The 12,808-nt window shown below is 34.2% G+C and overlaps 1 protein-coding gene and 1 long non-coding RNA gene across 2 annotated transcripts; one reads left to right on the top strand and one right to left on the bottom strand.

Moving 5' to 3' along the window:
- Positions 1 to 7,070: 7,070 nt before the first annotated feature.
- On the bottom strand, positions 7,071 to 9,094 carry LOC114751086 (uncharacterized). The gene is made up of 2 exons (XM_028939750.1): positions 9,025 to 9,094; positions 7,071 to 8,185 (listed from the first exon to the last, which is right to left on the bottom strand). Exon 2 carries the CDS (start codon positions 8,175 to 8,177, stop codon positions 7,071 to 7,073), a length of 1,107 nt encoding a protein of 368 aa, XP_028795583.1. The 5' UTR covers positions 8,178 to 8,185; positions 9,025 to 9,094.
- A 2,388-nt stretch (positions 9,095 to 11,482) lies between these two features.
- Positions 11,483 to 12,607, top strand: LOC114751082 (uncharacterized). Its single transcript, XR_003740709.1, has 2 exons — positions 11,483 to 11,845; positions 12,360 to 12,607. It is a non-coding gene; the product is annotated as an uncharacterized LOC114751082 (long non-coding RNA).
- The last annotated feature ends 201 nt before the right edge of the window (positions 12,608 to 12,808 follow it).

Raw genomic sequence — 12,808 nt, 5'->3', positions numbered from 1 at the left:
TCCACAATATTGGAGTCAATGTCATTTGAATTGTATGCAAAGATGACATCTTTCTCTTGATCATTCTTCTTTGAAGAGGAGCATTATCTTTTCTTGAGTTTTTTTTTTCATGCTTGCTAAGTAGAGGAACCAAATCTTCAATCTCCACGAAACTGCATATTTATGCAACACGGGCTAATATAGGATTAAGCCCACGTATAAAACGATCTATAATAGCTTCTAGAGTCTCTTTCACAGCAGCTCTAATCATAGCTAACTCCATCTTGTTGTAATAATTCTCAACATTTAGGGAGCCTTGTTTCAACTCCTGCAACCTTCTATATAAATCTTTTTTAATCTTAGAGTTGCGCTTAGACTTCAGCTGGTATGCTTCAGCATTTAGTTGTTGAACTTCTTTTAGGAAAGATTTGAGATCTTTCCCAAGCTTTTTGTGACCATACATTTATTTTGTGCTTAAAAGATTAGAAACAGAAAGAAAATAGATCTTACCACTCTCTACTCACATGTATCACTGAAAATAATTTATGCTACTCGCGTTTCACTCAAATTTGGCTTTTAAATTGATGTATAACACTCTTGCTTTTTACCACTCAAGCTTGCATCTTATAATATTCTTGCTTAAAACTCAATAAAATTAAGAGATAATGTTAGTTTGCAGTGACCTTCACAACCATAAATTGTAGAAGTTATGAGAGACAAGAAAGGAATATGCGATGAATGGAGGGGGTGAAGAAAAATATGAAAGAAAAGTATATCATAAAAAAATATGGATAGGAAAGGAAAAAACGTAAAGAAAATGATAGAAAATTTATGGACACAAATATAAGTGTCGAAAGAAAGGAAAGTTGAAACAAAGAATTTAGGAAAGGTACTACCTTGAGAGTACTTTAAGAAAGTGAGTACCTTGCAAAAAAAAATAACTCAAATTAAGCAAATAGTATGAAAAAGAAAGGAAAAAGAAATAGGAAACAAAAGAAAGAAGAAAACTTGAAGAAAGAGAATAAGAAAGTAGTATGAAAAAGAAAGGAATTTAAAATAGGAAACTAGGTAAAAAAAAAGAAAAATAAAAATAGGAAAGTAGGAGTCTTACCATCCAAGTTTAAAAATCTAAGAAACTACTTGTGACTTGTAATGGAAGCACTCTCAAATTAGAAAACTTGCCTTCCTTTTGCAATATTCAAAACCTACAACTTTTCCCTCTTTTTTTTTTAAATAAATTTTCAGATTTTTTTATTTTTTTGTTTGGTTCACCTTTTTTGTTCAGCACATCACTTTTTTTTCCCTTTTTTTTGGGAAGATTTTTTTTTTGTCTTTTTTTTTTCCTTCTAATGGAGGGATAAACAAAGTCACTTAAAAAAACACAATGTGTCGAAGCAAAGATAAGAAACAAAATGGATGGAAGAAGAAGAAACGAGAAACTAAGATAGAATGTGAAGGATGGAACAAATGGAAAATAGAAGTAATAAGGGGAAAAAAAGGATAGAACTTGAAATTTAGCAAACTCTAGCTCTGATACCACTTGATATAAGGGGACTCTATGAACCGGCTAGAATCAAGTACAGGATGGAATGAGATTCCAAGAGAACTTGCCTCTTACAACCCAAACACAAGAAATCGGGTGGATGATCGAGGTAAGACCTTAAGGATGTGTTTGGTTGGAGGGCAGGGGAGGGAAGGGAAAATGAGCTCCTCCCCTCATTTGTTTAAAAATTTTGGAGGGGAGGGAAGCTAAAATGTTCCCTCCCCGCCCTTCCCTCCCCCCATTTTAGCTCCCCTCCAAATTGGGGGTTTTTGGAAGAGAGTTAAATTTTTGAACTATTATATTCTTATGATTTTTTGATATTTCACAATCACCCATAAAATATGTTATTATAATATTTATTTCAAATAAAAATATATTATCCTAAGTAAAAAATAAAAAATATAAATTATTATAATTAAAAAATATATTATAATAAAAATTAATATAGATTATTATAAAAATAAAAATATTATTTAAATAAAAAATTATAATATTATAAAATTAGTTGTTTTTTATAAATATATTATTTATTAAATATATTTCAAAGCTGAAAAAAGGCATAGCCTAAAGAGAATAAAATTTCAATTTTTTTAGAGCATATAAAATTTGTTAATTTGATTATTTCAAATATATTATTATATTAATTAGAATTAAAAAAATACTATACCAATTTTTTAATGCACATATTAACATGATAAGACTGAATTTTTATTAAATTATATGATTTAAATTAAGATGTAAATTAATTTATATAATATATCAATAAAAATATAAACTAATATGTAAGGGTAAAATGGTAAATTGATTATTACTATCCCTCCCCTCCCCTTCTTGAACCAAACAAGGGATCATTAAATATCCCTGCCTCCCTTCTTTTTTGATCAAACCAAACAAGGTGAGGATGAAACCTCCCCTCCCCTTCCCTACCCTACCATCCCCTCCCTCTCCTACCCTCCCCTCAAACCAAACAGGGCCTAAGAGAACTTGCCTCTTATAACTCTACTCATGAAAACACTACAAGGTTGATCAATCTATTGACACAGTCGAGTATTCTCACGAGAATATGAGGATGCAAGTAAGGCTTACACAAAGAGAAATAAAATTCTCGTATTATTAATTATTCAAATCATCTCTATAAAAAGAGAACATATTGAATTATTTATACACTAAAACTCTTGAAAACCTTAAAATGAAAACCCTAATTGATAACTTAAGCCCTAAAAGCCCAATATACTCTTTTAGAGTCTAAAATACTGACTAAATAAAATGCATAACAAATAGATGCGAAAATACAACAAAATTAGAAAAATCAAAAAACTTTATAGAATATTCTAATTTGCTAGTCAAGATAAAATAAAAGATCACATATTACCTAGCAGGATCCTTCATTAATGAGAAGGATCTTTTTTGACTCTCTACTAATTAATGCAATATAAAATAAGTAAGTCTTTGCCTTTAAGAATCGATCAATACAAAATAGGAAAATGTAAAATAGGAAACTAATTAAAACAAATAAAATCTTATTTAATATCATATAATATCACTCTTAATGCTTCTTGAATCTTCTTAGACCTTCCAAATAGATCTTCATAATTGTTGTTCACGTCTATAAGCATGTATAGGCCTTTTAGACAGCCATTTAGGCTTGAATATAGTTGAATCACGTTATGGAACTCCCATGGTCCATAGCACAATGTATTTGGGTCCCAATTTAAAAGATTATAGCTCCAATGGACTCCTTTATACATATAATTGTGTTGAGTCTTCAACAACATGAAAATTAGCTTCAAATGCTCCTTTTGGTATCTTAGAACATGCTCTTATCTTTCTCAAGATCCAAGTGTTCATACTTTGATGACTTATATGCCATGGTGGTTTTCGGGATGACCTTTCATATGTCACGTTAAGCTCCGTATGTATCTATGTCATCATCTAAGAAATGATCCATGTCTTCCTCCACGTAAGTATTCTCGAGGTATAAATCCCTTGGTCACTCTAGAGGACTTGTTGGGCTTTTAATTAAAGGAGTGCTATTTGGACTTTATGACCTTCATATTCAACGACTCCTGGTATGCTATCATAACGACTATAATTTTGCCATTGACTACTTTTGCTTTTAAAGTTCCGAGAACTACTTTTATATAACTATTAATTGCACAAGAGTAAGGAAATAACTAAGCAAAAGTAGTTACTAGATTTTCAACAACACTTAATACATTTTTAAAATTTTTCAAACAAAAGTAGTCAATACTGAAACTAGAGTCAATTACAATACTAGAGTGGTTAATAGCTAAATAAGATTAGTCATCAAAGTTCTAAAAACAAATGTAGTGAATAGTTAAATAAGAGTAATCAATAGATAAAAAAGAGTAGTCATTGGAGTTCCAGTTGTAAAACCCTTTATCCTTAAACATCAATACTTTTCATAAGACCACTACTATGGTAGAAAAAGGAAAGATGTACAACAACTACCATAGTAGAAAGAAATTGCATAATTTTAGAAAATTAACATTTAAAACTTGGTTCCATCTCAAATGCAGTTGCATGCAACTATCATCATTCAATCACAATCACTGGGCCTCCGAGCCTCCGGCCCGGGTAACGACATACATCAAAATCAGCCCATCCCAATAGATCTCAACCACGAATAACAAAGTTTCATAAAATAATAGGAATGGCCTCCGGCCAACAAAACGAGTAGATAATATATTCTCCAGTTTACAAAATCAATAAAAAGGGGCCTCCGGCCCAATTGAAATAAGAAGAAGATACACTTCCTCCAGTTTACGAATAAACCGGGCAATCAAAATAGTTTAAAAGGACCCTAAACGTGGCAATATACAACTATCCATACATAATTAAAGCTAGAGGCCTAAAGCTAACCAAGCTCAAGCCTCTGCGTCTCTTCCCGAAGGCGCACGCCTAGAACCTTCACCTGAAAATATTGTAAACCACGGGGTGAGACAAAGTCCCAGTAACCAACCTTTCCAATACTAGGTACTACTAAATAGGTGCTCGTGAGGTGTCAAGTGGGGCAGTTCACAAATTATATATATATATATTGATAGCCACAACAATTCATGCAAGTGCAATGATGCAATCCCATCAATCAAATCCCTCACTTTGGGGGATTTTCAGGAGCCGAACCCGGCCTATCTCTCACTATGGGGGACGTAAGGAGCCATAAAGGCCTATCCCTCACTCTGGGGGACGTAATGAGCCCGAAGGCCTATCCCTCACTATGGGGGACGTAAAGAGCCAACCATCATGCATTAATGGAGGCCTTACCACGTGGTAGTAACTATCAAACTCTCACCAAATCCCAAATTATGCATCATGCTCAAATCATAATCAAGAGTAACAATCATTTCACAATAAACCTCATTCAGTGGCATATCTTTCACAATTCCAAAATTCATTCATCATAAATCAAAACCCCACAAGACGGTTTTCCCTTTTTATATACAACATATAGTTTGAACACAATTACTATTTGGAGCACAAAACACAAATCTACTCACAATACCACATAAGCAAGTACTAAGGATTGGAAAGTGGTTACCTCTCGCCTGAGCAAGGAATAACAACCAACAAAGTGGCCCCGCGCACCACCAAGACTCACAACCGGTCTACACAAGCACACAAACGCACAACCAACATATATTAGCTCTCAAACTAATAATGTGGCCAAAACAACACTTGGGGACATAAAATTCCTATCTCCCATCAAAACTCTACCCAACTCAAAGGGTATAACTAACAAAACAACACTCCAAAGTCCTCAAAGTCTATTAAAACATCAAGTCTCCTTCCAAGCATCAATTAGAGTTCAAACCTCAAGGATCCACTATAGGAATTCAACCTCCAACATCCCATTTGAGCAATTAAGGTTCCAACAACAATTCTAAACCGATTAAACCTCCAATTTAACCCTCCTTAACATAACCCAATTCACAAAACTCAAAATCAATCTCTACATTATCATCCTCAATCCCCAATCATCCAATTCCATAAACCCTAACTCCAAAACTCAAGATTCTTTAAATCTAAGAAAACTACACCGATTAAATACTTAAGCTAACCCAATTCAATCAATTAAACTCAAAACAATCGGTCAAAAACCTCAATTCCATCACAACCTAGAAAATCCTAGGGTTCTACCAAAAATCCTCATAAATTCCATGGAATTTCAAGAAAGAAAGAAGATTAGAGGTTAAAATCACTTACTTGAGGTAATGGATCCTTAGAAATGTCTTTCCCAAGCCTCAAAACCGAAACCCTAGCAGAGCTTCTCTCTCCTCCTTTAGATTTTCTAATTTTCGCAACACTGAACCCTCCAGCGACTATATAGAATCGCGACCTTTCGCCGCGGCGAACTAATCCCGAGAGGGATTACTCGCCTGAAAAACCGACTTCGCCGCGGCGAAAGCTTCCCGAGAGGAAACTCTCGCTCGCCCAGAAGAACTTCGCCGCGGCGTGCCCTTACCTTCGCCGCGGCGAAACCTTCCCGAAAGGGAAGCCTCGCTCACCAGAACAACTTCGCCGCGGCGTCCCCTAGATTTCGCCGCGGCCAAACCTTCCCGGAAGGCACTCCCCTCTGAAACTCCCGGTGCGCCGCGGCGAAGTTTACTTCGCCGCGGCGAACATACCCTGAGAGGGGTACGTTCACCTATGCCTCCAACCAACCTCAAATCCAACCCAAATACCAAGATCAAGATTAAATCACTAATCTATCCTCAAAATCAACCCAAAAGAGGCTATTAAAACCCGATAAGACTTAGGATGTTACACCAGTAACATATCATCGAAGCTCTGGCAGCCAGTCACTGGCGTTAGAGCTTTAGTGACCGGAAATTGGCCAAGGATGTTAAGGTGGCAATTTGTCAACAACAAAAAAGAAAAATAATGAAGGACATTAGCCTCATTTCACAAGATTTAAAAATTCCAAAATAGTATAAAAAGTCTTATTTGACATTTCAAAATTCACCCATATTGATTCGTTATTTAGCAATTTTTAGGGTATATATATTGTATTTTTTCCTAGATAGATTATTGAGTTCACCCTAATGAAAAGAATCACAATCATACTTACTTTTCTTTTCCGCTGAACTGATCAATGATTAACATTTCTTTTTATCAGAATTATAATGAGGTCTTAAGGAAGAAAAATAATTACAAAATAAACCCTAAAAATTGTCATTTTCTACTTTTGAACTTATTACCACATGCTGCTTAGGTTGTTATTGGGATTTTTTAGTAATTATTTTTCTTGCTTGAAATCTCATTATAATTCTCTTTTTTTTTTTTTTTACCAAGATGAATAATGACATTCTTAGCGTGGAAGGTGAGGGCTGAAATTAAAGCCGTTTCGCCCAGAAAGTTCATAAAACAAAGTGAAAAAGGAGACTGTTAATTGGTTCTTGCACAATGCATACTTCTAGTGAAGGCATCAGCTTTCATAGTATAGGCACATCATTGAGTGAACTAGTGAAGGCAAAAGGAAACTGAAGGAAGACGGCACAAACACAAGTGCTTACATATATACACATTAATGAGACAATGATTCTATGAGATTACCATAATCCACAACATCACGTCGAGGTCGAAAACACCAATCATAATTCAACAACTGAGATGTAGTATTAGTAGGAACTGGATACTCAGGAATTGAGATGGTTTCAATGAACTGCCCATCCATGGAAAAGACCTCGCATTTTGGATAACAACTGCTGAGACGATAGAAACAGTTGCTTCGAAATCCCCACCTAGCTGGATTACTCAATGCATAACACTTTGGATTGCACTTAACTGAAAATAACGAACGATCTCCCAATGTTCTGAGCTTGATCCAAGTCCTTGCAGAGAAATCTATCATGTAAATTTCAAAACGTGGATACGGAAGATGGTTAACCACTAGAAGCTGATCATCATTTGAGTTAACTAACTTGAGTAACCCATAATTCTCAGGGTTGTTCATCAGATTCAGAAATCTCAATCCTTGAGGCTCTAACATGACTACTCCTATTTCAGCATCTCTAGTAATGGCATATATAGTTTTGTGAAAAACTACCACATCATCCACGTTGAAACGATCCCCATTATCCCTTGAAGAATAAATAGCCGGATTTCGGACTCGAGATTGATACACAAGCATATTGGATTCATTGAATTCATGATCATTCAAGATCACAACGATAAACTCTTCTGATGATGATGATGAGTTTGCCACAATGGCTTTTTTAAAAGAACTATTTTTAACACTAAATAGATCGTCTTGCTTTGGGATTTCTATCCTCTTTCTTGCAAAAGGGTTTATGAGTAGTAAATCTGGTTTATCACCTACCATTATCATATATCCACTAGAAAATCTTGCAAAGGAGAACCCATTAAAGCAGGAAAGCGAAGTATCGAACGTTCTTGCTTCAGGTATGCTATAGAAAGAACATGATCTTTCAGCATTAGGTGTCTTTTGAACAATCAATGGGGAATCAGACGCCATGAAATCGGACCAATAATCTGAGGTCATCTTCCAATGCTTGCAGACTTTCCGAAAAGAAAATAGGTCATCAATATCAAATTTCTCGATAATTAAGTACAGCACATCTGAAGGAAGTTCTTTTGGAGACTCCTCCTCCTTTTGCTTTTCCTTTTCCATCACCTTTCCTGGTTATCAGGAGGTGGTACGAAATTAATCAATGATGGTGCAAAATAATAATATCTAATTGATGTTCATGAAGTCTAAATAATAATAATGATCAAGTCATGAACTTGAAGATCAAGTTCGTAAAGAAGGTGGACATCTTGGACTCTAAGAGAAGGAGGGGGGAAAAAATAAAACAAGACATCTCATGGGTACGACTTACCAAATTATCAATTTTTTCACTTTGACTACTCAAAATTAACATATCCACATGCATAGATAGATTATACTGAGTTCACCCTCCAAAGCAGAAATTTGAATAATTAATGACAAAAACCACAATCATACTTGCTTTTCTCTGCTGGAGGAGAGATCACTACGGAAATGGTTGGTGAAGAAGATGATGGTTGAAATCGAAGCTGTTTGGCACAGAAAGTTAACAAAGTGAAAATTGAGAGCGTTAATTTATTGTTGCTTAATCCATAGTTCTCTTTATATAGTGTACTGAATAGATGATATTGGGAAAATCCCAATCAAAAAGTCGGATATTCAATCAGATTTTGATAAAGAAAAATTAAATGAGGTAATAAATTACTGATTGAAAATCATTTAGCAAAATACAACTCGGTTGAAATCTATCAAATGCTGTAAAGGTTTAATGAATCTATTGGAAAAAAAAAAAATAGATAAACGTACAGGGAGAATGGATCTGAAAAAGAAAGTTTTTACCAAATACTGAACGTATATTTAACCATGAACACAGGATTGGATCTGGAAAAACAGTGTTACCCACAGCCACTACATCTTAATTCTTAAGCTGAACAGAACGATTGAAAGAATCCCCCGGGGGGGGGGGACTTACTTTAGGTGAGAAGTAAGAAGACGAAGCAGGGAGAATGAAGGGAATGAAGGATTAAGCAACGCTGAGCAACGAACACCCTTGCAGTGAAGAAGTCGTGGAGCCGGAAACAGAAGACGACGCTGGATGCCTGAAAACGGAAGCTCAGAAGCTGAACAACGGAGGTGAGGAGGATTAAAAGAGATACGATTAAGCTGGGAAGCTCAGAATGCCGTCGAATTCAGTTAGGGGTGTTTGTATTACCCAGAATCCAGTTAAGCATTTTCGAGATAAACTCCTCTATATATTTACTTCTTATATGATAAAAGTACTTCTGAAACAATAATTTTTTGTTTTTATCCAAACACCCTTTAAAGCCTGTTTGGTTTGAGGGGAGCATAAGGGAGGGAGGGGAGGGTGGGGTAAGAAAGGAGAGGAGAGGTTTTATCTTTATCTTATTTGATTTGATTGAGAAAGAAGAGAGGGAAGAATATTTAATGATTTCTTGTTTGGTTCAAAAAGAAAAAGAAAGGGATAGTAATAAATAATTTACTATTTTACCCTTACATATTAATTTATATTTTTTATTGATATATTATATAAATTAATTTACATCTTAATTTAAATTATATAATTTAATGAAAATTCGATATTATTATGTTAATATATAGATTAAAAAATTGATACAGTGATTTTTTTTCTAATTAATATAATAACATATTTGAAATAATTAAATTAACAAATTTTATATACTCTAAGAAAAATGAAATTTTATTCTTTTTAGGTTATCTTTTTTTCAGCTTTAAAATATATTTAATAAATGATATGTTTATAAAAAATTAATTTTATAATGTTATAATTTTTTTATTTAAATAATTTTTATTTTTAATTAATTTTTGTTATAATATATTTTTTAATATAATAATTTATATTTTTTATTTTTTACTTAGGATAATATATTTTTTATTTAAATAAATATTATAATAATATATTTTATGAGTAGTAGTGAAATATTAAAAAAACTATATAGGTATGATGGTCCAAAATTTTAGCTTCCCTCTAAAAACCTTTAATTTGGGAGAAGCTAAAGTGGGAGGAAGGGACATTTTGGCTTCTCTTCCTTTCAAAATTTTTAACCAAATGGAGGAGAGAGATAGTAATAATCAATTTACCATTTTACTCTTACATTTTAGTTTATATCTTTTATTGATAAATTATATAAATTAAATTAAATCTTAATTTAAATCATATGATTTAATAAAAATTCAGTCTTACCATGTTAATATGTACATTAAAAAATTGGTACAGTATTTTTTTAAATTCTAATTAATATAATAATATATTTGAAATAATCAAATTAACAAATTTTATATGCTTTAAAAAATTGAAATTTTATTCTCTTTAGACTATGCTTTTCTTCAACTTTAAAATATATTTAATAAATAATATATTTATAGAAAACAATTAATTTTATAATATTATAATTTTTTATTTAAATAAATTTTTTTATTTTTATAATAATTTATATTAATTTTTATTATAATATATTTTTTAATTATAATAGTTTATATTTTTTATTTAAAATAAATATTATAATAATATATTTTATGGGTGGTAGTGAAATACCAAAAAAATCATAAGAGTATAATGATATAAAAATTTAGCTCCCCTCCAAAGATCCCAAATTTAGAGGTTTAAAATGAAGGGGGGAGGGGACGGGACATTTTGACTTCCCTCACTTCTAAAATTTTTAACTAAATGAGGGGAGGGAAGCCAAAATGTTCCCTCCCCTCCAACCAAACACACCCTTAAAATCAGAAAGATCGAATGGAGAAGGAGAGAAATAAGAAACAACGGAGACCAAAATGGTCGCAAATTTAGCGTTGAGAGCCTCAAAACCCTTCCATTAAGCCTCAATTTATATATAACCCACAACAATTTTTTCTTGAAAAAAAAAATACGCCGGCCTAACTTCATGGAAAATTTCTGGGCCGCCACCTTAAGTATTTGATTGGAACAGCAACTACAACTATAATACAAGGTAGACGGAAGAGAAATTTTCTTAAATTTACAAGAACAATTAAATAGCGATTTTCAAGATCCAGTAAAGAAGGTGACATAAAAATTTTCTCCAAGAGTCCTTATTCATGTTTTGCCTCTTCAATATGAAAATTTATCTTTAATCATATGAAAACTAGGGGTCCTCAAGTGTGAACCCATCCTAGCTGTCCCGTACCTGTCCTGGAGGTTTTGGGACGAGACAGTCTCGTCCCAAATGAGGCCAGGACGGGACGAGACTTGGGATAACCTTCGGGACGTCCTGGCCTGTCCCCCTTTTTTTTTTTTTTAATTTTTTTAATAGTTTTGTTGTTATTAAGTATTAACTTATCTAAATTTTGAAGCCAAAGAGTGAGAGAGGTAGAGAACCCGACCCCAAGTGCCAAGTCCTCAGTGTTCCATGCTTCTGTCCAATTCCCAAATTCCCAAACCCTCTTCCTTCAGAGTCCTAACCTCCACAGCTCCATTGACCACTACTGTGCCTTCCCCCTCCAACCTCCAGAACTCAGAGGTCGCTCGCTCACCATCACTCACCGTCAGGTGTCACTGGCTTCCCCTACTTCATCTTCTCCTAAATCCTAAACTCGTCAGTGTTGGCTTTTGAATTAGTGAATTTGAGCATCTCGCCTCTCTCTCTCGGCTTCGAATCTAAGCTTCTCGCCTCGTGCTCCATGGGTTGTGCCACCGTTGATTGATTGCAGGCTCACAGGTCGCAGGTGATGTCGTCGCTTGCTCCGTTGATTGCTCTTTGTTCCTTCATCATCCTTCCCATTACAGTAGCCAACAAGTAAGTTTGTTCTCCAATCTCCTTCCCTTCATCATCCCCATTCCCTGATCCCACCTGCTTCAATGGTTGCCTTATTGCTGTTTGGCGTCAGCTCATCTCCAAGCTTCAATCCCCTTGCATTGTGCTGCTTCTTTGTTCCTTGACTTTACATGTAAACCATTAGGAGTTCAAAAAATAATAAAAATCTTGATTCTGAAATTTATTAGTAGGCGTTCTTTGATTGACTCTACTGCTTAAAAATTGAAGCGTGGGTTCACTATGTTTGAAAATTGGGTCTCTAATCTGTTCAAATCATTTTAAATGCTTTGATGCTGCTTGCTTTGTTTAATTTGTTCCTTGACTAATTGACTTTAAAAAGACCGAAGATGGCCACTCCCACTACTGAAAAAAATTTGTTTAATCGATGCTGTTGAATCAATACTTTAGTTAATTTGTTTAAATTGGGTCCTGATCTGTTCATTAATTGATGCTGCTTAATCTATTTACTTTGTTCAATGCTGCTTAATCTGCTTAGAAAGATTGAAGATGGCCCCTCCCACTACTGAAAAAAAACATTACAAATGTTGAAGGAGATTCTAACGCTGAAAGCAATGATTTAGCATCAATGTCTAACGAAGAAGCAACATAAACATAGACCCAATAGATTTAGTTAGATTGAGTTATTTTAATTTGCTTTAGGTGGTTGTTAACTTGTTATTATGTGTTTTGAAGCTGAAAATTTGCTTCAGATATCACTAGTAAAGGGATTGTAATTCGTGTGTTTTTAAAGTGTTTGGAGTTAGCATTGAACAAAAACTTCATAGGCCCAATAGATTTAGTTCAGCCCAATTTGCTCCCTTTGGGTACTAGCAAGAGCTAAAGGTGTTGGGCCAGCCGAATTTGAAGCACTACCCACAGTGCCTTCCTCATGCGGGACGAAACCCAGGACGCAAAATGGCTTCTGACTAGTAAATCGGGACGGGA

Source organism: Neltuma alba, unplaced genomic scaffold (genome assembly GCF_004799145.2).
Source record: "Neltuma alba isolate B1F8T4 unplaced genomic scaffold, ASM479914v2 tig00006742_pilon, whole genome shotgun sequence".
In the NCBI taxonomy this organism is placed as follows: Eukaryota; Viridiplantae; Streptophyta; class Magnoliopsida; order Fabales; family Fabaceae; genus Neltuma; species Neltuma alba.
The sequence above is the reverse complement of the archived record's forward strand: the minus strand, read 5'-3'. Positions and strand labels throughout refer to the sequence as shown.